Source organism: Natrix helvetica (assembly GCF_964273705.1).
Source record: "Natrix helvetica genome assembly, chromosome: 16".
NCBI lineage: Eukaryota > Metazoa > Chordata > Lepidosauria > Squamata > Natricidae > Natrix > Natrix helvetica.
The window spans coordinates 4,244,857-4,268,313 of record NC_138563.1 but is presented as its reverse complement, the minus strand read 5'-3'; the positions used below and the strand labels follow the sequence as shown (position 1 = coordinate 4,268,313).

Here is a 23,457-nt window from a genome sequence, read left to right as displayed (position 1 = left end):
TAGGGAGAATTAGTTGAAATCTAGGCAGGACCGGATGTCTTTTCAACCAAAATGTAACTTTGTGCCATCTTCTTAATCTCGCATTGTTTGTAATTCCCAACAGCCGGACATTTCCCCAAAACATTGTTTTGTCAATCCAGGCATGGCTGGAAGTTTTGCAAACTCAACCAAATGTGGTTTTATTCCATCCGCTACAGTTCGAACCCGACATAAGTTTATTTAAAAAAAAAAAAAACCAGAATGCAATCAGCTGCATTCACACAACATAGTGAGTCTCAAATCATGATTTAGGAACTGCAACAGCTTGATCAGTGGTGGGATTCAATTTTTTTTAATACCGGTTCTGTGGGCGTGGTTTGGTGGGCACGGCGTAGCTTGGTGGGCATGGCAGGGGAAGGTTACTGTAAAATCCCCATTCCCGCCCCACTCCAGGGGACGGATACTGCAAAATCCCCATTTCCACCCGATCAGCTGGAACTCAGGAGGCAGGGAATAGATGGGGGCGGGGGCAGCCAGAGGTGGTATTTGCTGGTTCTCTGAACTACTCAAAATTTCCACTACTGGTCTCCAGAACTGGTCAGAACCTGCTGAATACCGCCTCTGGGCCAGATGAGTAAAGAAGAGGACATGAAATACAATTTCAGAAGCCTAGACAAACTATCCTAGCATCAGAAATTGTACCTGAAATGAGAAATTATTTTTAGTTTAAAAAAAAGCAGCTCTTTATTGGAAAATAGGGGCCCACAGGCACAGTTCTAGGAGTTGGAAGTCCTTACCAGTTTGTTTTCTCGAGAGAGAGAGAGAGATGGGGGGGGGTGAGTCTTCCTCCTTCGTTGAAAAGCAGGAACTGGTGAATTTGTGGCATTGGATGTTTTGGTAAAGAGGTTCTGAGCAGTCCCTGAGAGAGAGTCTATCGGTGGGCTTTTACGGATGCGCTCCCAGGACCTCCGTGTAAAGTTTCACGGCCCCTTTGGCTGATGGGCACAGTTCATTCCACCATTCGCCCTGCTGCTCCATCGACAGGACATCCTGCACACACACGCACACACACAGAATGAGAATGAAAATGAGAGAGGGAATGAAAGAGAGGGAAAAAAGAGAGGGGGAAAGAAAGAGAGAGGGGGAAAGAAAGAGAGGGAGAAAGAAGGAAAGAGAGAGAGAGAAAGAGAATGAGAGAGAAAGAGAATGAGAGGGAGGGAGGGAGAGAAAGAGGGAGAGAAAAAATGAGGAGAAGGAGGGAGGGAAAGAGAGAGATTGAGAGAGAGGGAAAAAGAGGATGAGAGAGAGGGGGAGAGAGGGAAAGAGGGAGAAAAAGAGAATGAGAGAGAGAAAGAAAGAAAGAGAGAGGGGGAAGAGAGACTTTGGACCAATCACCAGGAGACGGTGAGTTCTAGTCCTGCCTTAGGCATGAAAGCCGGCTGGGTGACTTAGGCCAAAACGTACCTCTCGGCTGACGAAGAGGATGCTGACGGATTCTTGAGCTTCTGGTCCCCCGAGGGCGTAACGCTGCTTCACTTCCTCCGACAACAGGCTGCACCTGAAGGGCAAAATTAGGAGAGCAGAACCGTCAGCTGAGGAGGACGGCTAAAGCCGTGATGGAGACGGCCTCCCTAGGTTTGAAAATGGGCTGGAGGAACCAGCAGCCGACTCGGACCTATGACGGCTGCCGTGTCATCTGCCGAACAAAACTCTGCATTGGCGACAGGAAGGGCATCAGGCCATTAAACTCTCTGCTAGCTTCATTCAGTTGCCCAGACTCCACCCCAACGCAAGGGAACACAGGGCCATTAAAAAACAAACATGCACACACAAACGAAATTTCATTTTAAGGGGTGCCGATTAGCGTACATCCAAAGTGGCAATAAAGTTATTCTAAGTCTACGCCTCTGTCCCAGGGTCATGGGATCGAGTTTGATGACCTCCTGCCAATCAATGTCAATGAAGAAGCCAGATTCACGTAACTAACTGAACAACCGCCGTGGTTCCCTTAACAACAACGGTCGCGACATGGGGCAAAACCCGCTTAGCAAACGTCTCATTTGGTGACAGACATCCGGGGCTCAGTTGTGGCCGTTAAGTCGAGGACTGCCGGCATCCCTGCTTCCTCGAGCGTTACCTGACGTAGAATTCGGCGCTGCACCGGCCGGCCGTGGTTTCGTTCCGAACGATGCCAAGCAAAAGGGGCCTGCTGAGAGTGGCTGGCGGAAGGTTCACCTGGAAACAAAAAGGTGATTCGGGAAGCAGCGGAAGGGAGACCTGGCTCAACCCCCCTGCCTCCTTCTCCAGCCTCTCACCTCATCCTGGATCTCGCGAAGCACAGAAGAGAACAGTTCCCTGACCACCAGATCTCCCGGGAGATCCTGATGTCGAATCAAGGATCCCGCCGAAGCGTCAATGCCTAGCACGGCCTGCAAAGAAAGAGGGGAATAGCAGCAAACAGGCCTCTTTGTTATAATAGGATATTATTCATAGGATGTTATAATATAATAGGTGCTAGTCGTTCCTGACTCTAGGGGGCGGTGTTCATCTCCGTTTCAAAGCCGAAGAGCCAGCGCTGTCCAAAGACGTCTCCGTGGTCATGTGGCCGGCATGACTCAACGCCGAAGGTGCACAGAACGCTGTTCCCTTCCCACCAAAGGTGGCTCCTATTTTTCCACTTGCATTTTTTACCTGCTTTCGAACTGTTAGGTGGGCAGAAGCTGGGACAAGAAACGGGAGCTCACCCGGTTACGCGTCGCTGGGGATTCGAACTGCCACACTTTCTGATCGACAAGCTCAGCGTCTTAGCCACTGAGCCACTGTGTCCTATTATATAATATAACATTATGTATTATATATCAAATAATATGATATATAACTATAATTATATATTTTATAACTATAATTATATATTTTATAACTATAATTATATATTATATAATTATAATATCCTATTATATTATAAGGGCTATTATAAAGGTGGCTCAGTGGCTAAGACGCTGGGCTTGTCAATCAGAAAGGTTGGCAGTTCGGCGGTTCGAATCCTTAGTGCCATGTAACAAAGTGAGCTCCCGTTACTTGTTCCAGCTTCTGTCAACCTAGCAGTTGAACGGTCCATTGGGTATGCTGGATTCATTTAAGGACCAGGGGGTTTGCTTAACGTTGACGTGATCCCCTGAACGACCGTGGTGACTTGCTTTATATCACAAAAAGCGTTGTAAAATTTAATCAGGCCATGTGGTGCCTCGATTGGAAAGACTGACAACCAAAATTCTGTGCTCCATGGTGGTCGTAATTCAAGGACTAACTGTCCAGAGGCCTAGAGATGCCATCTGCATTTATAAGACAGGTGAGATTCCCTCCACTGCATCAAACTGGATAAAGACACCCACCTGAGGCTCGGGGTGTCCCCCGGGGACGTCGACCTTCCCTGGGGCTTCCCCCACACACAGGCTGCGTCGCAGGAAGACAAAATTGTCGTCTGCTGTGTGGACCATAGCACCCACACCCAGGGGTTCGGCGAGGTAGGCTTGGCTGTTGCCAAAGTCCTTGTCCCCTTGTTCCCGCAGCTGCCAGGCTGTCTCTGCCAAGTTGGTGCCCACAAAGTCCTTGTAGCTGGTAAGCCCCAGGTGGAAAGTCAAAATGCTCTCGGCGTCCAGCTTGACGGAGTGGAGGCGAAATTTGGCCCCGTCAAAAAGCCACGAGTTCTGCCGGCAACGGGCTGCCCAAACACTATCGATTCGGACCTGATCTGCAGGCAGCGAGTTCCGGTCGTAGAGGGGGGAAACTTCTACTCGGACGCGAGATTCGGGGATACCCCCAGAATCCGGGCACTTGAACAGTAAGGAGATATCTGGGTCCATCCTCTGCCTGCTTTGTTCACCTGGAAAAAGAGAAAGGAGAAACGTCCGGCTTTTCCTCTGGTTTAGATCTATCTATCTATCTATCTATCTATCTATCTATCTATCTATCTATCTATCTATCATCTATCTATCTATCTATCTATCTATCTAAAAGGCAAATACCACTCACTCATCACGAAATCTCCAGAACCGTAAAGCCTACAAACTTGAAATTTGGCACGTACATTTCTCTTGGCTCGCTAAGAATGGGTTTTTCGAAATGGCCATCAGATCATTAGTATTTCTTATACAGTAATTACCACTCCCTAATGCTAAGGCGTTCTACTCCCCCTCCTCACCTGAGAAGAACTCTGTTCCAACTGCCACTTGCCTCACTTTCTGTTACCTCAGTTCAAACTGGCAGGCGTTCCACTCCTTCACTCAGGAGCTGTCCAGGGTTCCTTACAGTACTAAATGTACTGTACCTTTTGGTACCTCACCAAAATGTCTACACCTTCCACCAATGGTTCCGCTTCTGGACTCAAGGTGGCAGGAGAGATATTCCCTTAAGTGTTTCAATCACCGGCCACCACTAAGCCAGTCTGTGACTGTAAATCCTCCCTCGAAAGTCTTTGCTGGATTTGAATGAGCAGAATTCACAGTAAATCAAGAAAAGGTTTTTTTTGTCGGGATGAGGATTTGTTGATTTGTTTCATGCTCTTGGGAATGTCAGAACAATTAAGTCCTGTTGGGTGTGCAAATTCACCCAAACAAGTGTGAAATTAGCCTCCTTGCTTGAAGCTCACAGACACCATCACTTGCTCATGAGGACAACCAAGCTGTCAAACTAGCCGTGGTTAACTTGTAATGCTTGTCACGGCTGGAGAGAGCGACAGTATTCAGATGCCCTGGCATTGGAAACTCTCCTGCCGGTGAGGCTGACACAAAGCCGGAGCGATATATTTCCAGATTTTGCTGCCTTTCATGCATCCCAGAGGGCCACAGGATTGATGTGAAGAAGGAAAAACACCAGGAGGTTAAGAGAAGGAGAAATTCAAACCAGGGCTGCCCAACTGTTCAAAAAATTAAATCTCGATCTGCTTCTCTCCGATTGGGGTTGGAGAGATGTAAAAAAAAGGAAGCAGGAATTCTACATCAGTCGCCGTTGTGTTAGAAGCAAAGCCTTCGGCAGATCGAGGATTTGAAAATCTGGCAGCTTAATCGCAAAACAGAATCATCTTATTTATTTTTACAGAGGTTACGGCTGGGGATATCTGCGGTTAAAGGATGAGCTGGGAAGAAGTTGGCAACGCTCAGCTGGAACGTGAAAAAAAGAACAATTTTGGGGAAGGGGGGAAAAGCAGGGAGGGCAAAGAAAGAAATAAAAACTTCGACTCTTCGTGCTAATTCTTCACTCAGTCTACCACCTCCGCTCACCGTGTCTGATGTTAAGCTTTTTGGGACCTGATTGCAGAGGCTATAAATCCAAAGAGGACGTCAAGCCCTCGAGCGGAGATGGATGAGATTATAAGACTCCAATTTAATTACGGAGCGAGGAGGGGGGGGGGGCTTCGCAGCTCCTACAACCCAGAATGCCATCATTGCAGTTTAATCGCAAATAATTTTCTGCGGCTGGAAAAAAGCCACATTGCAGCGTTGCTGAAGAATTGCTCGTTGAGGAACTCCTCGTTTTTAAAATATTTTCCTCCCCTGGATTTTTAAAAGGGCTTAAAATCTTTTTGTAAATAAATGTTCTGCCAGAGCTTGTTGCATAAATTCAAATCCAGAAGCACACACGGATGTAGCAGGATTCATTAACTTCTTTATATCCAAAAGAATAGATGAATAAATGTACAATGCCAACAGGTGGTTCTACCAAGTAAACACGAGGCAGGAGAGTTACAGGCAAACACAAGCAGTTAGTTTCATTTCAGCAGACAAGCCCAGAGAGACTGATGGTTTACTTCTCAGAGGAGCAGACTGTTCAAGTTTCTGTTTCAATTCTTTGCACGGACTCAGATCTGTTTAAGCTCCCATTGTCTGACTTAGTTGCTATGCCTATTCATCGGCTGACCTTGTTCCCATGTCTCTCCCAGTCATGAATATTTTGACATGTTCATTCCCCCAAAAATACAGTTCAGTGTCGTCGTAGCCTTAGTCCTCGACTTAACAACAGTTCATTTAGTGATGGTTTTAAGTTACAACAGCCCTGAAAAAGGTGACTTGATCGTTTTTCACACTCACGACCGTTGCAGCATCTTCAAAATTTAGATGCTTGGCAACTGGCTCATATATATGATGGCCTCATTGTCCTGGGATTCCTCACACCCCACACCCCCAGCCCCTGTTGCAATGTCCCAGGGTGATGTAGTCCCCTTTTGTGACCTTCTGATCAGGAAAGTCAAGGCAGAAGCCAGATTCCCTTAACAACCGTGTGACTTAACACCTGCGGTGATTCTCTGAACAATTGTGGTCAGAAAAATCAGGAAATGGAGCAAAACTTGCTTAATAAGTGTCTCACTTAGCAACAGAGTCAGGTTGCAAAAGGGGCTCACGGGACCCTGGGACACTGCGACCGTCATAAATGTGAGTCAGTTGCCAAAGGACCGAATTTTGACCACATAAAGCCTGGGGTTTTGCGAGGGTCTTAAGTGTGAAAAATGGCCACAATTCCCTTTTTTCAGTGCTGTCGTGACTTTGAACGGTCACTCAATGAAGTGTTGTAAGTCGAGGACCATCTGCAGTTGGAAGTGGGGAAAGACACTGTTATGTCACAGTTTAAACGGAGAGCAGAAGACGTGCGGAAAACATTTATTTGGGATTTGAACCGGGAAGACACAGACCACTGAATCTGGTTAGGCTCACGAGGGTGTTAAAAAGAAGACAGATGAAAACGTCAAAAGCAATTAAGAAAGGGATTCTTTGCAGCAAAACCCAAGAGGAATTCTCTTGCTGCTTTATTAGTTTCAGCACATTGGAAAGATGGGAAATATGAAATATTTTCTCCCCCCCTAGTTCGCAATGCTCCGTACGATACTGTAAATATTCCTCTCCTATTTTCTTTTTTCATTCATTATGTGGCTAAGACACTGAGCTTGTCGATCAGAAAGATCAGCAGTTCGGCGGTTCGAATCCCTACCGCCGCGTAACAGAGGGCACTCCCGTGACTTGTCCCAGCTTCTGCCAAGCGAGCAGTTCGAAAGCAGGTAAAAAATGTGAGTAGAAAAATAGGAACCACCTTTGGTGGGAAGGGAACAGCGTTCCGTGCGCCTTCGGCCGTTGAGTCATGCCGGCCACATTCAGACGCTTGGCGATGGGTTCATATTTATGACCGTTGCCGTGTCCCAGGGACACGTGATTCCCCCTTTTGCGACCTTCTGAGAAGCAAAATCAACAAGGAAGCCAGGTTCCCGTAACAATCTGGTGTCACTGACTTGATATCTAGAGTGATTCACTTAACAATTCTGGCAAGGAAGGCCGTAAAATGGGGCAAAACTCCCTCAACCACTGCCTCGCTTAGCAGCATAAATTTTGGGCCCAGTTGTGGTCGTACGTCAAGGTGTACCTGTTCGGCAATAAAAGTTGGTTTGCTTTTCCTAAGAATCGGGCAGCTTTGGAATTGGCTACGTTGGGTAACCGTGGTAGTGTTTTGCCTTTTTCAGTTAGTGCAGGTTCACACAACTATCTATGCTTAATTTTTCTCACTGAGGCTTCCTGAGAGCAAACTCCTTGTTCTCCCGACAAAAAACCCTTTTCTTAATTGACTGTGAATTCTGCTCCTTCACCTCCAGCAAAGTCTTTCGAGGGAGGATTTACGGTCACAGACCTTATCTGGCTTGGAGAGCTGCCAGGCCGAGATCTGCAAAACTTGGCCAGGTGTCTCCGAGAGTCACGAACCGATTAAGCGAACTGATGGCCTCCTGCAAACTCCACTCCCCTTTTGCTCCTCTTTTATTCCCTATTCATCGTCCACCTGTGGCCTTCCTCCCAAGTCGACCCCTGTTCTTTAGCTGTTCTCATCATCTGGCAAGTCTGTGCATGCGCACACTGGGAACAGGCTCCAGCTGCTCTTCTGCCCCACTGATGTCTGATTCGGCCCCCTCTCTGCCTCCGACACAGAGCCCTCTTCAGAGCTTTCCCCAGACTCCTCTCCAACCTCCCCACTGTCCGAATCTGCTGCCAGCTGTGCTGGCCACAACATTAATCCAGATACTATGTACAATGAATTATTAAGTATAAGGAAAAGCCTCACGTTGTGGCGTATCCGTCTTGCAACTGGAAAACGCTTTGTGTCTTCAGTTATCAGTTCTTTATACGAACATTTGCGGAAGGAATCCACAACGGATCGGCTCCAAAGGATGGCACGGCTGGGCATTCACCAAGGTCCTATAACTAACAAAGAGAGCCCTGATTTAAGAGTGCGAGCTTCCATACAAATTGTCAAAATCAGATGCCATGAAAGAAGGACCATCAGACAAACGGGCAGACATAAAGGGCAAATTGGAGAAGGGTTACAATTTGAAGGGTCCTTGGTTCTCTCTAAGCTTAGTTGTTTCATTGCAGACTAGGTTACATCATCAGTGCTAGAAGGGAGAGGGGTTTGCTGCAGATGCCCCTTCCAGCATTGATGAGGTTACCTAGTTGGGTCATGAAATGTCTGCAAGAAAACAACCAAGCTCAGAGAATACCAAGGACCCCTCATTTCAACCATGAGCTACAAATATTCTCTTTTATTGGGTTACAATAATTAAAAAAAAAAAACCTGAATTGGGCTTGCACAGACAAAGGGTGAGAGCTGGGAAGGCCAAACATATTCAGTTTTGGTGACCACGATGTAAAAAAGATGTGGAGACTCTAGAAAGAGGGCAGAGAAGAGCAACCAAGAGGATTAGGGGACTGGAGGCTAAAACATACGAAGAATGGTTGCAGGAACTGGGTATGTCTAGTTTAATGAAAAGAAGGACTAGGGGAGACAAGATAGCAGTCTTCCAATATCTCAGGGGTTGCCACAAAGAAGAAGGAGTCAAGCTATTCTCCAAGGCACCTGAGTGTAGAACAAGAATCAATGGGTGGAAACTAATCAAGGAGAGAAGCAACTTAGAAATAGGGAGAAATTTCCTGACAGTTAGAACAATTAACCAGTGGAACAACTTGCTTCCAGAAGTTGTGAATGCTCCAACAATGGAAGTTTTTAAGATGTTGGATAACCATTTGTCTGAAGTGGTGTGGGGTTTCCTGCCTAAGCAGGGGGTTGGACTAGAAGACCTCCAAGGTCCCTTCCAACTCTGTTATTATATTATGTATTTTGCTCCCTATTTTATCTCTTTAAACCAGCTGCAAACTCAAGCCAGATAAAACAGGAGCAAGATTTAATGACGCTTTTAAAAAATTGGCAGGCTTTTAAAGCCCATTTCTCCCATTACCTGTGCACCATGGAACGCTGGAAGACCAAAACATTTGAGAATTCCTGTGTTATATAGATTAGAATTGAATCCTTAAAAGTTAATAATGTGGTTACTCCTTGTCCACTCCTGATGCCAATAAAGTAATTGTATGTGCGTGTTTTTTTAAACAAACTGAATTCTCATTACCAGGGATTCAAAATTCTGCAAAATTTGGCGATCTAAGGTCAGCTTGGAGCCTGGAGCATAAAGCATTAATTTCCGCTGACGTTTTTATCTTTTGTCTCTCCTTCTTCGTACCACGAGGAGGAAAAAAATGACATTTCTCTTTGGCAACAACATAATTCTCTTTTGACACCGGTTTTCTTAAGCTGTCCTGATTGAGCCCTTTGAAGGAGGAAACCCCCCTCCCCAATTCATTCAAAAATAAAATAAAATAGAAGGTCCATTCTCTCTTCCTCCCAGTGAAAGGGAGATGTCACTGTCGCACCTTTAACAAAAGTGTGTTTTGTCCGGCTGCCTGGCTCGTTTTTTCACTGGGAGGCTGTTGGCACCCTTCCCGTATATTTCACAGCTGACCAAATATGAGCCCTTTTGCCCAGCAACTTTGGAAAAGCATCTGGAATCTGTTTCTCAAACCAAGACCCACAAAGCCTGGCAAGGGATCCCACAGCCAGCTGTTCTCTCGCCTTTCAGCCTTTGGAGTTGGCATCTTTCAATTTAATCTTTTTTGGGGGGGGAGGAAAAACCTCCTTTTGCATAAAGCAAAGATTTATTCACTGGGGCTCGATTCAGCACTCGGGATTTGGCTTCGGGCGTCTTTGGCTGTTGGCAAACAAGGGATACCCCCTCTGTGTCTGGAGGACGGGGACAATTGTGTGTTTGATAGACCCTGGCAGCCCCATTGTCGCTGGGCCCCCAATCTTCTGCTTTAAAGTTTGACCTACAACCATGACGTCAGGAACATCTGCGGTTAAAGAAAATCACTCAGCCTTCCCAGATCTGCAAATAGGCAAGAAAAGGAACTATGCATGCATACATCCGTTTGAATTAGCATTCACACACACAAATATAGGACCCACAGCTTTTACAGCATGCCGGCTGGGGACGTCTGGACTTGTAGTCCACAGCTTTTAAAGCATGCCGGCTGGGGACGTCTGGACTTGTAGTCCACAGCTTTTAAAGCATACCAACTGGGGACTTCTGGGACTTGTAGTCCACAGCTTTTAAAGCATGCCGGCTGGGGACGTCTGGACTTGTAGTCCACAGCTTTTAAAGCATACCAACTGGGGACTTCTGGGACTTGTAGTCCACACCTTTTAAAGCATACCAACTGGGGACTTCTGGGACTTGTAGTCCACACCTTTTAAAGCATACCAGCTGGGGAATTCTGGGAGTTGCTGAGAGCAAGAAACACCAGTCTAGCTTTTCACTTAACACTCTGTATATGATGTGTTTGCGTGCAAAACGCTGGACTCACTCCAACTTTTCACCAAATCATGAGGTAAAGATACACCTGTTTGGTACCTACGTCCCAACTAGAACTTCAGAAAAAGATGATAATAAATTGTCCCTCCATCCCAATCCGCTTCCCAAAGTGTCGTCCCTCTCCTCAGCATCTTCAGCAAAGAATTCTGGGACTTGTAGGCCCAGCCTCTTTGGAGGCAAGAGCTGGAGTCCTTCGGGAATACCCGGATGTCGCTCCTTCCCTCCCCCCCTCCCGCCTCCCTTCGGGGCTCGCGGCAGGGAGAAGAAAATGGCGGCCGAGGTCGACGCACCCGTTGGTGAGTTTCTATGGTAACCGCCGTGTCCCCCGTCATTGCCCGTCCCTCTTTTTGGTCCCGTCCCGTCCCCCCCCCCGCAGTCACCTTCCCACGTTTGCTCCGGCAGTTGGGAGTGGCTGCGGTTTGAGTGGGGTTTTTTCCCCCTCTAAAATAAAAGGACGAGCAGTTTCAAAACGTCCCTTGACCCGTTTCTCCGGTATTCTCTTCGGATTGTTTTGGAACTTTCCTTCCGCTGCACTTCCGGGTTCTCAAGGTGGCTTCTGCCGCAAGGGTCCTTCTTATATTTCTTCCCCCCCGGAAATAGCCGGCAGGCTTCTTAGAGTTCCGCCCCTCCAATGGTTAACCCTATACTTCTTGGTTTTCTTGGCTGGGCTGCTTCAAGGCGAGCGATGGGAGTTGTAGTCCTTTGGCTTGCTGTCGTCACAATTATTTGTTGGCTCTAATCTCGGTTTATTGCAGTCAAAAGGCCACTCAATTCATCATCATCTAACTCATCCATCTTTAATGAAGGACAAGTTGCAAAAGAGAAATGGTGTCCTGGATTTTGCTTTGATGGCTGAGAAAATTTGCTCAGAGTGTTTCTTCCATTTGTAGGATCTGTTCTTTGCATCCTATATAGAAATAGCCCTCGACTTACAACTATTCCTTTAGTGACCATTCAAAGTCACAACACATGATTGCTATGTATAAATTATATAAAGATGGTTTATATTTATAAATGTGCCAATATAACGAACAGAATTATGAATGAGCTAATCTAAAAAGAAACTGAGCCAAACATATTTGGTTATATAATTACTATTGTTACTAGTATATGTATTAACTTTTTGTTTTGTTCTCTCTTCATTTTTCTTTTGTAAACGATATACCCTGATAATACACTCTATTCAAAATGTTTCGTCTTCTTCTTGTGCCATATCCATCATCGGACCTTGGCGATCGTGTTGGCAATCCTATTTTTGTCAACAGCCGCTGAGTTTGTCTTTTTGAAATATATTTTTATTATTTTTACATTTAAAACTGCAGTACCGCAGAGTCGAAGTGACCATACATTCACATTTTACACAATTAGTCTCAACCATTAACTATTAGCCTACTTAGTGCATTATCTATCCTCCTGCCCAATCACAATATATACAGTTTGCAATGATTCGCTTAACAGCGGCAGCAAGAAAGGCCATAAAATGGGGCGACTGTCTCGCTTAGTAACAGAAATGTAGGGCTCCGTTGCAATTGCGAGGACTACCTGTACTATACTAAAGCCCCCCAACCCCCTAAAAACCCACAAGCACTGTAAATATATAAACTTTGACCAATTGCTTACATTGGAATGACCCCCTCTGTCTTTCCTCATTCCTTTTGCCAGGATGAGAACAGGATTTCAAGAAATGGCCTTGGCTAATCTGTATTTCCTTTGCCGTTGTTGCCAACTGTGCCAAAATTCCCGGCATCGGGCTTTTACTTCCACGATCTACGGCTGGTGAGTCTGTTTCTTGAAATTAACTCAGGCACTTGAACTGATGAGATTCTGGAGGGGGGACGGGGAGCACCTTTTCCGACACACACATTATATGAAGAGGTATAAGCTTTGGTAAGCCACATCTCGCTTCATCAGAGACAGTGGAAAGGCTCAGCGGATGTGGGGTTTAAATTGAGGGGAGGTGGGAGAAAGGGAGTGGAGTAAGAGGCAGGCTACGCAGATGTGAGACCGATTACAAGTAGAGATTACAAAAAGAGGTTTACAGATCAGCACTTACACTTATTACAAGTACACATTATTTTTATTACTAGATTTTTATCTTATCGTGTGTGTGTGTGTGTGTGTGTGTGTGTGTGTATAGAGAGGGGGGGGAACGGCAGCTCTGATCGCGCTTTGCTCGCACAGGCACGAAGCCAAAGGCACCAGCCTGAAGATGGCGAGTGGGACCTCATTGAAACGTCGTCAAGATACTCTCAATCTTACATGGGAAAAGACCCGAATACAACAAAACCAGCATACCTACACCCGTGAAAATCTACGAAAACAAATTATATATAATTACATTAAAAATAAGAATATGGTTTTCTGCCTGCATGGTCTTCTGTGATGAAGCCGAAGGACAGAAAGAGGGAGTAGTGACCTTCCTCCCATATTTAGGCATACCAGGGGTTGTAACACAATTATATATATATATATATATATATATATATATATATATATATATATATATATATATATATATATATATATATATATATATATATATATATATATATATATATATGTCTTTTCCTGTGTAAGATTGAGATTGTCATGGCAACGTTTCAGCGAGGTCTCACTCGCCATCCTCAGGCTGGTGTTTTTGGCCAAAAACACAAGCCTGAGGATGGCTATATTATATGTATGTATGTATGTGTGTTACAACCCCTGGTATGCCCAAATATGGGAGGCAACTCACCACTCCCCCTTTCTGTCTATCGGCTCACTGCAGGAGACCATCCAGGTAGAAAACTATAGCCTTTTTAAATTTGTGTTGTATTTGTGCTGATAAATAAATAAAGGGAGACTAGTATAGATCTATTTCAAGCTATGGCTAGCTGATGAGAGCTCCTCAGGCTGGTGTTTGCATAATAATCATAATAATAATACCAATAAGATTAATGTCGTCTTCAGCAGAGTAACCATGTCGTCTTTCTAGGTCTTCAGCTAGGCATATTAGCCACTATGAAGTCCTGGGGATCAAACAGGATGCTACTTCGAAGGAGATCAAGCAAGCCTTTTTTAGGAAATCCAAACAGGTAAGTTTCCACTTTGGGGCGGAGGGCGGGGGGAAGCAAGGAAGGAGGTAGAGCCCTCCTTTGGGAAGACTGCCCATGTAAGGCGGTCTCAAAAGCAGTCTTTACACAAGTACATTTTTTTTGTCTCTCCGACTCTTTACATTATTTATGTATGATGCCCCTGCGATAAGGTTCTCTATGGTTTTATTGTTATGCATTGGTTCACTTGATTGGTTTAAATTGGGGACAGCATTGATCGAAACACCCCGGGCCCATTTGATGGGAGTTGGCTGAGCCAAATTTCATCGTACATGATTAATAAATACAAGATAGCTTTGAAGCCAGTTAAACACCTGTTGTGGCCCACCAGTGACCAGCAGAGCTGGCAGCAGATTCGGACAGCGAGGAGGGTTGGGGAGGAACATGGGCCAGTCCTGGAGTCTGGGGAAGGCTCAGAAGAGGGCTCTGTGTCAGAGGCAGAGAGGGGCCAGGGCCGTATGCCAGCTATCAGCTGCCTTCAGAGTCAGACATCAGTGAGGCAGAAGAACAGCTGGAGCCTGTTCCCAGTGTGCGCAGAGTTGCCAGGTGAAGGGAAGAGCTAAGGAACGGGTCAATTTGGGAGTAAGGCCACAGACGGACGGTGAATGGCCCCTCCCAGAGGAAATAAAAGAGGAGCGCAAGGGGAGTGGAGTTTGCAGGAGACCATTAGTTCATTCCTGCATTCTTGCCAAGTATTGCGGCATCTGAAAGATATCATCCTGGCCACTCTCCAAACCTGATCAAGGTCAGTAATTGGGAACTATCTTGAAAGACTGCGGGAGAGGAAAGACTTTGCTGGAGAGGAATTCACTGTCAATTCAATAAAAAGGGGTTTATCGGGACGAGGACTCAGCTTTGTTCCCCTGGGGAAGCCTAGGTAGAACAGTGTGTCCAAAGACCAAAGGACCAGATTAACAGAAGCTGGTATAAAGTAATCCTTGACTAACAAACGTAATGGTGTCAAAATATCCGGGCATGCACAGATGCAAAAGGCTCTGCTTTCCTTCTCCTTACCTGTGTTGAAAATGTCAGATGAAACTACAAAGCTTACGATGCAGAGTCATATGAGTCCCTCAAACCTCGTTTTCCTTCAAAAGCTCAGATATGACAGCGATGACTAAAACATGGGCCGGTGGCTAGAACTTGAAACGTCATTGAACTAGTTAAAAAAAACCTAGTTAAGGTCTGTGAAAGCCCGCTTGCAATTTTTGGCTTCTGCCTGAAGAGGGCAGCCTTGAACCACAAACAGCCCCCCCCCCCCCCCCAATGGGCTAGGAAGATCTATATGGGCTTGTAGGCATTGATTGTAAACAATAACAGAGTTGGAAGGGACCTCAGAGGTCTTCTAGTCCAACCCCCTGTTCAATCAGGAGCCCTTATATAATTTCGGACAAATGGCAGTCCAGTCTCTTCTTGAAAGCCTCCAGTGATGGAGCACGCAAATCCTCTGGTGGTAGGCAGTTCCACTGATGAATTGTTCTCTCTCTCTCTCTTTCAAAATTTCTTATGTCATGTATGGTTTACTCTCTTAATCTTTTGTTTTATATAGTTGTTTTTTACCTTGTGATAAGGGGCTTAGAATCTCCCAAAGTCGTCTTCTTCTTCTTCTTCTTCTTCTTCTTCTTCTTCTTCTAATTCTAATTCTAATTCTAATTCTAATTCTAATTCTAATTCTTCTAATTCTTCTAATTCTTCTCCTCCTCCTCCTCCTCTTCTCCTCCTCCTCCTCCTCCTCCTCCTCCTCCTCCTCTCCTACTCCTCCCTCCTCCTCTTCTTCTCCATCTTCTCGCCTCCTCCCATCTTCCTGCTCCTCTTCGTCTCCTCCTCTTCTCCTGCTCCTCCTCTCCTCCCCCTCTCCTCCTCCTCTTCTTCTCCATCTTCTCTTCCTCTCCTCCTCCTCCTCTTCTTCTCTTCTCACCTCTTCCCATCTTCCTCCTCCTCTTCCTCTCCTCTGCTCCTCCTCCCCCTCTCCTCCCCCTCTCCTTCTCCTCCATCTTCTCTTCTTGCCTTCTCCTCTTCCTGTCTTCCTCCTCTTCTTCTCCATCTTCTCTTCTCGCCTCTTCCTTCCTTCCTCCTCCTCCTCCTCCTCCTCTTCCCTTCCTCCTCTACCACTTCTCTATTTGACCCGCCCTCTCCAATTTGATTTTTAACTCTGCCGCATCAAGGAGGAGAGGCGCACAGTTCCCTTCAGGTAGCCCCCTCTCTTGCCCATATTCTGAATTATTTCACTCTTGGGTCAATGTTGGTATCGGGGAAGGGCGAACTAAACTTTGCACAATCGATGGGGCTGTTCCGTGAGTTTCACACTGCTCAATGCAAGGCGCAGCTTGGGAAACAAGCTCGCACTGTTACTAGTATAAGACACAAAGGATGGTTTGTCCGTTTATCCTTTTTTTTTTTAAGCTTCCACAATACACCGAATCGCCAACTCGCCACAGCTGCCGGGTTCACACAAAACACACCCTGCACTGAAAGACAAACGTTGTGTGAACAGCTGGGTTCGCACTTTGCTCTTTGCAACAATGGACTGAATCATAAACTCGCCGCATTGCTGGGTTACATTAAGTTTAATTTCATTTTCACTTGTTCCGCTTAGCGGGTGCACCTCTCCCTGCACCTCTGTGGTTCATTTACCTGGTGAATTCTTCCTTCCCATAACTCAAGGCGGCAAACATTATCCAGCGCACCTGTCTTCTCCTCTTTCCCCCCCACAACAACAGCCTTGCGAGGTGGGTTGGGCTGAAAGAGAGGAACTGGGCCAATGTCACCCAGCCAGATTCCATGCCTAAGATGGGACTAGAACTCCCTGGCTCCTGGTGATTGACGCAAAGTCACCCAGCTCGCTTTCATGTCTACAGTGGACTAGAACTCCCTGGCTCCTGGTGATTGATGCAAAGTCAACTTTAGGAGTTGCCACGCCCACCGGCAACTGGGCAGAGAACCGGTTGCTAACGCTTTTCAACCCCACCCCCTGGCTGAGACCTATGGTTTTAGGATTATTCACCACCGCCACCCCCCATTTTCAGCTCCATCCCGACAGCAACCCTACCAACCCCGAGCTGCACAGCCAATTTGTGAAGCTGAACGAGGCCTACAACACCTTGAGCAAAGAGAAAAGCCGCCGAGATTACGACGCCCAGCAAACCATGCAGAAGGCCCGGCAGTGGCAAGAAACCCACCGAGGTTCAGCCCGAGACCCCTTCGGCGATCTTCACTTCCATCGGCAGCCAAGGCAGCAGAAAACCTGGGAGCGTCAAGGCTACCGCAGACGGTCGGCTGAAGAGGCTTTTACTTCCGATCACTCTCAAGAAACGGGAAGGTGAGTGAGTAAGCGCAGGGGAGGGAGTCCTGGACTTACATCCGTTCGTTTAGCAGCCATTCGAAGTTACAACAGCCCTGGGGGGGAAACAAATGGGACTTGATAGTGGATAGGGGTTGAAGGCTCATTCATCTGTAAAATGGATAGGATAGGAAATAGAATAGGATATAGAATATAGAATGCAATGGAATGGAACAGAGAAGAGAATTTAGAATGGAATAGAATAGCTATAGCAATAGGAGATAATAGGATAGAATAGGAATAGGAAAGAGAATAGAATAGAATATAGAATAGGAATAAGGAGAAGAGAATACAGAATTCAATATAGAATAGAATAGGAAAGAGAAGAGAAGATAAGAGAATAGAATATAGAATAGAATAGGAAAGAGAAGAGAATAGAATAGAATAGAACAGGAAAGAGAAGAGAAAAGAGAATAGAATAGAATATAGAATAGAATACAACTAGGAATAGGAAAGAGAAGAGAAGAGAATATAGAATAGAATAGAATAGAATAGGAAAGAGAAGAGAAGAGAAGAGAATATAGAATAGAATAGAATAGAATAGAATAGGAAAGAGAAGAGAAGAAAAGAGAATAGAATAGAATATAGAATAGAATAGGAAAGAGAAGAGAAGAGAAAAGAGAATAGAAGAGAATATAGAATAGAATAGGAAAGAGAAGAGAAGAGAATCCAGAATAGAATATAGAATAGAAATAGGAATAGGAATAGAAAAGAGAAGAGAAGAGAAGAGAAAAGAGAATAAAATATAGAATAGAATAGAAACAGGAATAGGAAAGAGAAAAGAATAGAATAGAATATAGAATAGAATAGGAAAGAGAAAAGAATAGAATAGAATATAGAATAGAATAGGAAAGAGAAGAGAATACAGAATAGAATATAGAATAGAAATAGAAATAGGAATAGAAAAGAGAAGAGAAGAAAAGAGAATAGTATAGAATCGAATTGAATAGAATATAGAGCATAGAATAAAGAATACAGAAAACAGAAAGAATAAAATATAGAATATAGAGACTAGAATATAGAGAACAGAACAGAGCAAAACAGAATTCTTTATTAGCCAAGTGTAATTAGGCACACGAAATTTTCTCCCCAGAAATCCAGACCCCTATGGGGACGATGCCTACTGGCAGGAATTCCACAAAACCCCTCCAGAGTGGTATTCACACCACGAGTTCAAGAGGAGGCAGCAACGCAACCTGAGGATCGCGATGTATTGTTTGCTGATCATGTCCGGGAGCCTCTTCGTTCACTTCCTATCATACAAGTAAGGGCTCCTTGCAGGCTAACTCACTGCCCGCTGTCAGCGGTTCGATCCTGACCGGCTCAAGGTTGACTCAGCCTTCCGTCCTTCCGAGGTGGGTCAAATGAGGACCCAGATTGTCAGGGGCAAGAGGCTGACTCTGTAAACCGCTTAGAGGGGGCTGGAAAGGTTTGTGAAGTGGTACGTAAGTTTAAGTGTGATTGCTATTGCCCTTCCTTCCTTCCTTCCTTCCTTCCTTCCTTCCTTCCTTCCTTCCTTCCTTCCTTCCTTCCTTCCTAACTACCTAACTACCTAACTACCTAACTACCTTCCATCCATCTTTCCTTCCTTCCTTCCTTCCTTCCTTCCTTCCTTCCTTCCTTCCTTCCTTCCTTCCTTCATGCAGTATTGCAGGCTAACTCTGCCCACAGACAGCAGTTCGATCCTGACCGGCTCAAGGTTGACTCAGCCTTCCGTCCTTCCGAGGTGGGTAAAATGAGGAGCCGGATTGTTGGAGGCAAGAGGCTGACTCTGTAAACTGCTTAGAGAGGGGCTGTAAAGCACTGTAAAGCAGTATATAAGTTTAAGTGTTATTGCCCTTCCTTCCTTCCTTCCTTCCTTCCTTCCTTCCTTCCTTCCTTCCTTCCTTCCTTCCTTCCTTCCTTCCTTCCTTCCATATGGCTAGTCTAGGGAAGAGAAGGACCAGGGGAGACAGGATAGCAGTCTTCCAATATTTGAGGGGCTGCCACAGAGAGGAGGAAGGGGGTCAAGCTATTCTCCAAAGCACCCAAAGGCCAGACAAGGAAGAATGATTGGAAACTGACCAAGGAGAGATTCAACCTAGAACTAAGGAGGAATTTTCTGACAGGAAGAGAAATCAACCCATGGAACAGAAGTTGCCTTCGGAAGTTGTGGGAGCTTCATCCCTGGAAGCTTTCAAGAAGAGACTGGACTGCCATCTGTCAGAAATGGCGAGGGTCTCCTGCTTGAGCGGGGAGGGAGGGTGGACTAGATGACCTACAAGGTCCCTTCCGACTCTTTCCGTCCTTCCTTCCTTCCTTCCTCCCTCCCTCCCTCCCTCCCTCCCTCTCTTCCTTCCAAAAAAGAAGGTTTCAAGAAGAGACTGGACCCCTATATGTCAGAAATGGCATAGGGTCTCCTGCTTGGGCAGGGAGGGAGGGTGGACTAGATGACCTACAAGGTCCCTTCCAACTCTTTCCGTCCTTCCTTCCTCCCTCCCTCCCCTTCCTTCCAAAAAAGAAGGTTTCAAGAAGAGACTGGACCGCTATATGTCAGAAATGGCATAGGGTCTCCTGCTTGGGTGGGGGGGTTGGACTAGATGACCTACAAGGTCCCTTCCATCTCTGTTCATCTGAAAAACAAAAAGCTGCCAAGATTGGGCACCCCTGCCCTGAGTTATTAAGACGGCATGTGACATGCCAGCTGGGGAATTCTGAGAGTCGAAGTCCACAGGTTTTTAAAGCTTTTTAAAGACCCCTCTTGACCTCGGAAGGAAAATGGCTTTGTGGCTACCGATCGGTTCCTTTTAAAAATCCATGAAGAAGATCTCACAACCTCCGTCAAGCATTTGTTTTGAATGTCTCCTCCCCGGGCAGGGCACCTTGCCAACCGTGGCTACCCGCCCGCCGTCTGGTTCTTTTTATTCTAATCCTCCGCCTCATTAGCCAGCTGTGACCAGGGGAAGATTAATCAGGGATGGCCTTTAATCAAATCTCAGGCAATTAAACACTCCACTTAAGCCCAAAAGTAACAATGGCGAGGGCTTAAAAAGGCATCTGGGAAGAAACATATGGAATCAAATCTTGCACGCCGGTGAGCAGCAAGATGGGGGGGGGGGGGAACGGCCCGTTGACATGCCCCCCCCGCTGCCGCCCCCCCCGCCCTCGCTGGGGAAAAAAATAACCCATTGCAAATGATCCTAATTCTCGGCCAAACAATATCGGGCACCTTTGGTTGGTGTAACTTGTGAAAATGGCCTTGGCAGACGGAAGAAGGAAGGACTCGTAGCCCGGACCACCATCTGATAAGAGAAACCCCGATTCCCAGAGCAGAAAGGAAGATGGAGAAAGCATCTCCTTCTCTGGATAGGTGGGGGGGGGGGAAGAATAACGGAGTCAGAAGGGACCTTGGAGGTCTTCTAGTCTAACCCCCTGCTCGGGCAGGAGACCCTCTACCGTTTCAGACAAATGGTTATTCAATATCTTCTTTAAAACCTTCTTTTGGGGAAGGAAAAGGAATGATGGATGGATGGATGGATGGATGGATGGATGGAAGGAAGGAATAACAGAGTTGGAAGGGACCTTGGAGGTCTTCTAGTCTAACCCCCTGCTCGGGCAGGAGACCCTATACCATTTCAGAGAAGTGGCTGTCCAGTCTCTTCTTAAAAACCTTCTTTTTGGGAAGGAAAAGGAAGGAAGGAAGAATGGATGGATGGAAGGAAGGAATAACAAAATAACAGAGTTTAGAAGGGACCTTGGAGGTCTTCTAGTCCAGCCCCCTGCTCCAGCAAAAGACCCTATACCGTTTCAGAGAAGTGGCTGTCCAATGGGTGATGGAGGGAAGGCAGGGGATCTCTTTCTCTCTCTCTTCTCTCAAATTCCCAACGGTGGGAATCCTGCCTTTCTCCGTCCTCTCCCGTCTCCCCGTCGTCCCCCGTTTCGTGTCGGCCTCTTCAACGCCTTCCGTTTTTCGTGCAGGCAGGTCGCAAAACTTCACACCGGCTTCATGGACGAGCGGGACCGTGTGATCACCCAGGCCCTTACGAAGGCAAAAGAGCAAGCCAGGTATTAACATGCAGGCGTATTTCAATTTTTGTTTTATGCAAAAGATTAAAATTTTAAAAAAAATCCAAAGGGAAAAAAAAAATTACCCGAGACAAAGAAAGATGGGTTTCATGGACAGCGGGATGAGAAAAATGTTGCAGTGGCAAAGGATGGAAGTTCAGTTCCATTTCCTTTTTCCTTTACCTTGTCCTTTCCTTTCCATGTTTTTTCCTTCCTTCCATCTTTCCCCTTCCGCCCTTCCCTTCTGCTCTTTCCTTTTTCCTTCCTTCCAATTCCTTCCTTCCTTCCTTCTTTCCTTCCTTCTTTCCCCTTCCTTTCTTCCTTCCTTTTTCCCCTTCCTTACTTTCTTCTCTTTCCTTCCTTCCTTTATTATTTCCCCTTCCTTCCTTCTTTTCCCTTCCTTCCTTCTTTCCTTTCTTCTTTCTTTCCCCTTCCTTACTTTCTTCTCTTTCTTTCCTTCCTCCCCCCTCCTTTCTTTCCCCTTCCTTCCTTCTTTCCTCCTCCTCCTTCCTTTCTTCTCTTTCCTTCCTTCCTTCTTTCCTTTTCCTGCCATCCTTCTTCCTTCCTTCCTTCCTTCCTTCCTTCCTTCCTTCCTTCCTTCCTTCCTTCCTTCTCCTTCCTTCCTTCCTTCCTTCCCCTCCCCTTCCCCAGCCCTCTGCATGGGTTACAAACCCTTATCAGTGTTTGAACCCATCCTAATCCATAGACACATTTCCCACTACGCCCTGGGTGGGGGGCACCTTTGACTGAGGTCCTGCAGGGGAGGGGCCTCTCTGGGAGTGCTGATCATCCCCCCCCCCCATCAGCCATGCTGGCAGAGAATTCTGGGAGTTGTAGGCCAGCCCCACCAGAAGGCATCAGCGAAAGGCGGGGGATTTGGGGGGCTTTTGACCTTCGAGCGGTAGTGCTTGAGGACTGTTTCTGACCCTCCTTTTCCCCCCCTGCCCCACAGAGCCAGGCACGAAGAGTATCTACGACAGAAGGGGGCCCCAATTCCAGAGGAAGAGCCCACCTCCCCTAAACCGCACTCCGAAATCTTGGACTCAAAGGATACGGCTCCTCCTGTCTGAACTGCCAAGTAATCCAATTGCAGGTGGCCATTTTCCAACCTGTTGACCAAGACCCTCGGCAACTCCCCCTTCGGACCCCGCTCCCCAATTCTTGCCAATAGAAGCCCTTCGCTGCATTTCCTCTCTTTGATCCTCATTTCCCCAAGGAAGTTCTGTGTCTTGTCCGCTCGGGACTCGCAGGGAAAGGGGATTCGAGGGAGTTGGGTGGGAGGGGCAGAATTTATACCCACATGGGCCCAAATGGGACACACACAGTGGTGAAATTCAAATTTTTTTACTAAAAAATGGGGCGTGGCTTTATAGGCATGGCAGGGGAAGGATACTGCAAAATCCCCATTCCCTCCCCACTCCAGGGGAAGGAGGCTGTAAAATCTCCATTCCCTCCCCACTCCAGGGAAAGGAGGCTGTAAAATCCCCATTCCCTCCCCACTCCAGGGGAAGGAGGCTGCAAAATCTCCATTCCCTCCCCACTCCAGGATAGTCACAGACTATCCTTGGGATGAAACACACACACACACACACACACACACACACAGACACACACACACAGAGTCGTGGTCCTTTTTCTACAGATGTGCAATTTGTTCTTCCTTGCCTTGTTTTCTGCCAACATCACAATTGCGGTGAGAAGTAGGTGTGAATTTTGGTGTCATCTCAAGTGTGCAAAAAATGGGGATGGGCAAAGGAATCTTTTCCACAACTTGGGTCCGTGTGTGCGTTTGTGTATGTGTGTGTGTGTTGTCAGGGTGAGAACACACAAAAGGAGGTCAACAGAAACTCCTACAAAACACACAACTGCCAAATTTGGGATAGATCTGAAGAATATCCAATTCTTATTAAACCTAACCTTTTATTTGCCCATCATCGGGAAGCGATCAAAAGATGACCGCCGCAGCCTTGGCGTGGGGTCCCTAGCACAGCCCCCTCCCACCTGCTTCCCTCCCCACTAGCCTCTTCCTCCCTAAATCCGGCTCGTCCGATTCCGAAGTCCCATCCGAAGGTGCGATTGCATCTACGTCCAGTGGCGGCGAGTTCCCCAGGCGAACTCCGCCCAAATGGCTCCTTTTGCTGAATATCACTTCAACTAAGGAGTTAATCGAAGGGGATGGAGGGAAAGGTGTGCTGGGAAGCCAAGGACACGGGGAAGGACAAACAGAACTGGGGACAGATTCAAATTTGATGCCACAGCTACGAGAGTTG

The 23,457-nt window shown here is 46.5% G+C and overlaps 2 protein-coding genes across 3 annotated transcripts; one reads left to right on the top strand and one right to left on the bottom strand.

Annotated features, from left to right (window-relative positions):
• Window positions 1–359: 359 nt before the first annotated feature.
• Window positions 360–11,283, bottom strand: NUDT22 (nudix hydrolase 22). 2 transcript variants are annotated; one of them, XM_081968258.1, is made up of 7 exons: window positions 11,092–11,283; window positions 8,074–8,207; window positions 3,372–3,862; window positions 2,295–2,408; window positions 2,117–2,214; window positions 1,444–1,537; window positions 360–1,029 (listed from the first exon to the last, which is right to left on the bottom strand). In XM_081968258.1, exons 3-7 carry the CDS (start codon window positions 3,840–3,842, stop codon window positions 925–927), a joined length of 882 nt encoding a protein of 293 aa, XP_081824384.1. In that variant the 5' UTR covers window positions 3,843–3,862; window positions 8,074–8,207; window positions 11,092–11,283; the 3' UTR covers window positions 360–924. The 2 variants fall into 2 exon arrangements, with proteins under 2 accessions (XP_081824384.1, XP_081824383.1); XM_081968257.1 differs by having other exon boundaries at window positions 8,074–8,213; window positions 11,092–11,282.
• Window positions 10,920–22,373, top strand: DNAJC4 (DnaJ heat shock protein family (Hsp40) member C4). Its single transcript, XM_081968256.1, has 7 exons — window positions 10,920–11,007; window positions 12,374–12,487; window positions 13,686–13,785; window positions 16,830–17,122; window positions 18,237–18,407; window positions 21,101–21,187; window positions 22,140–22,373. The coding sequence occupies exons 2-7, from the start codon at window positions 12,375–12,377 to the stop codon at window positions 22,255–22,257; spliced, it is 882 nt and encodes a 293-aa protein (XP_081824382.1). The 5' UTR covers window positions 10,920–11,007; window position 12,374; the 3' UTR covers window positions 22,258–22,373.
• Window positions 22,374–23,457: the final 1,084 nt, after the last annotated feature.

Coding starts and splice junctions, on each gene's coding strand:
- NUDT22 (XM_081968258.1), bottom strand. CDS start 3,842: ATGGACCCAGATATCTCCTTACTGTTCAAGTGCCCGGATTCTGGGGGT. Junction 2,215..2,294: donor TTCGCGAGATCCAGGATGAG/GTGAGAGGCTGG, acceptor TTTTGTTTCCAG/GTGAACCTTCCGCCAGCCAC. Junction 1,030..1,443: donor TCCTCTTCGTCAGCCGAGAG/GTACGTTTTGGC, acceptor GTGTGTGTGCAG/GATGTCCTGTCGATGGAGCA.
- DNAJC4 (XM_081968256.1), top strand. CDS start 12,375: ATGAGAACAGGATTTCAAGAAATGGCCTTGGCTAATCTGTATTTCCTT. Junction 12,488..13,685: donor ACTTCCACGATCTACGGCTG/GTGAGTCTGTTT, acceptor TCGTCTTTCTAG/GTCTTCAGCTAGGCATATTA. Junction 13,786..16,829: donor TTTTTAGGAAATCCAAACAG/GTAAGTTTCCAC, acceptor CCCCATTTTCAG/CTCCATCCCGACAGCAACCC.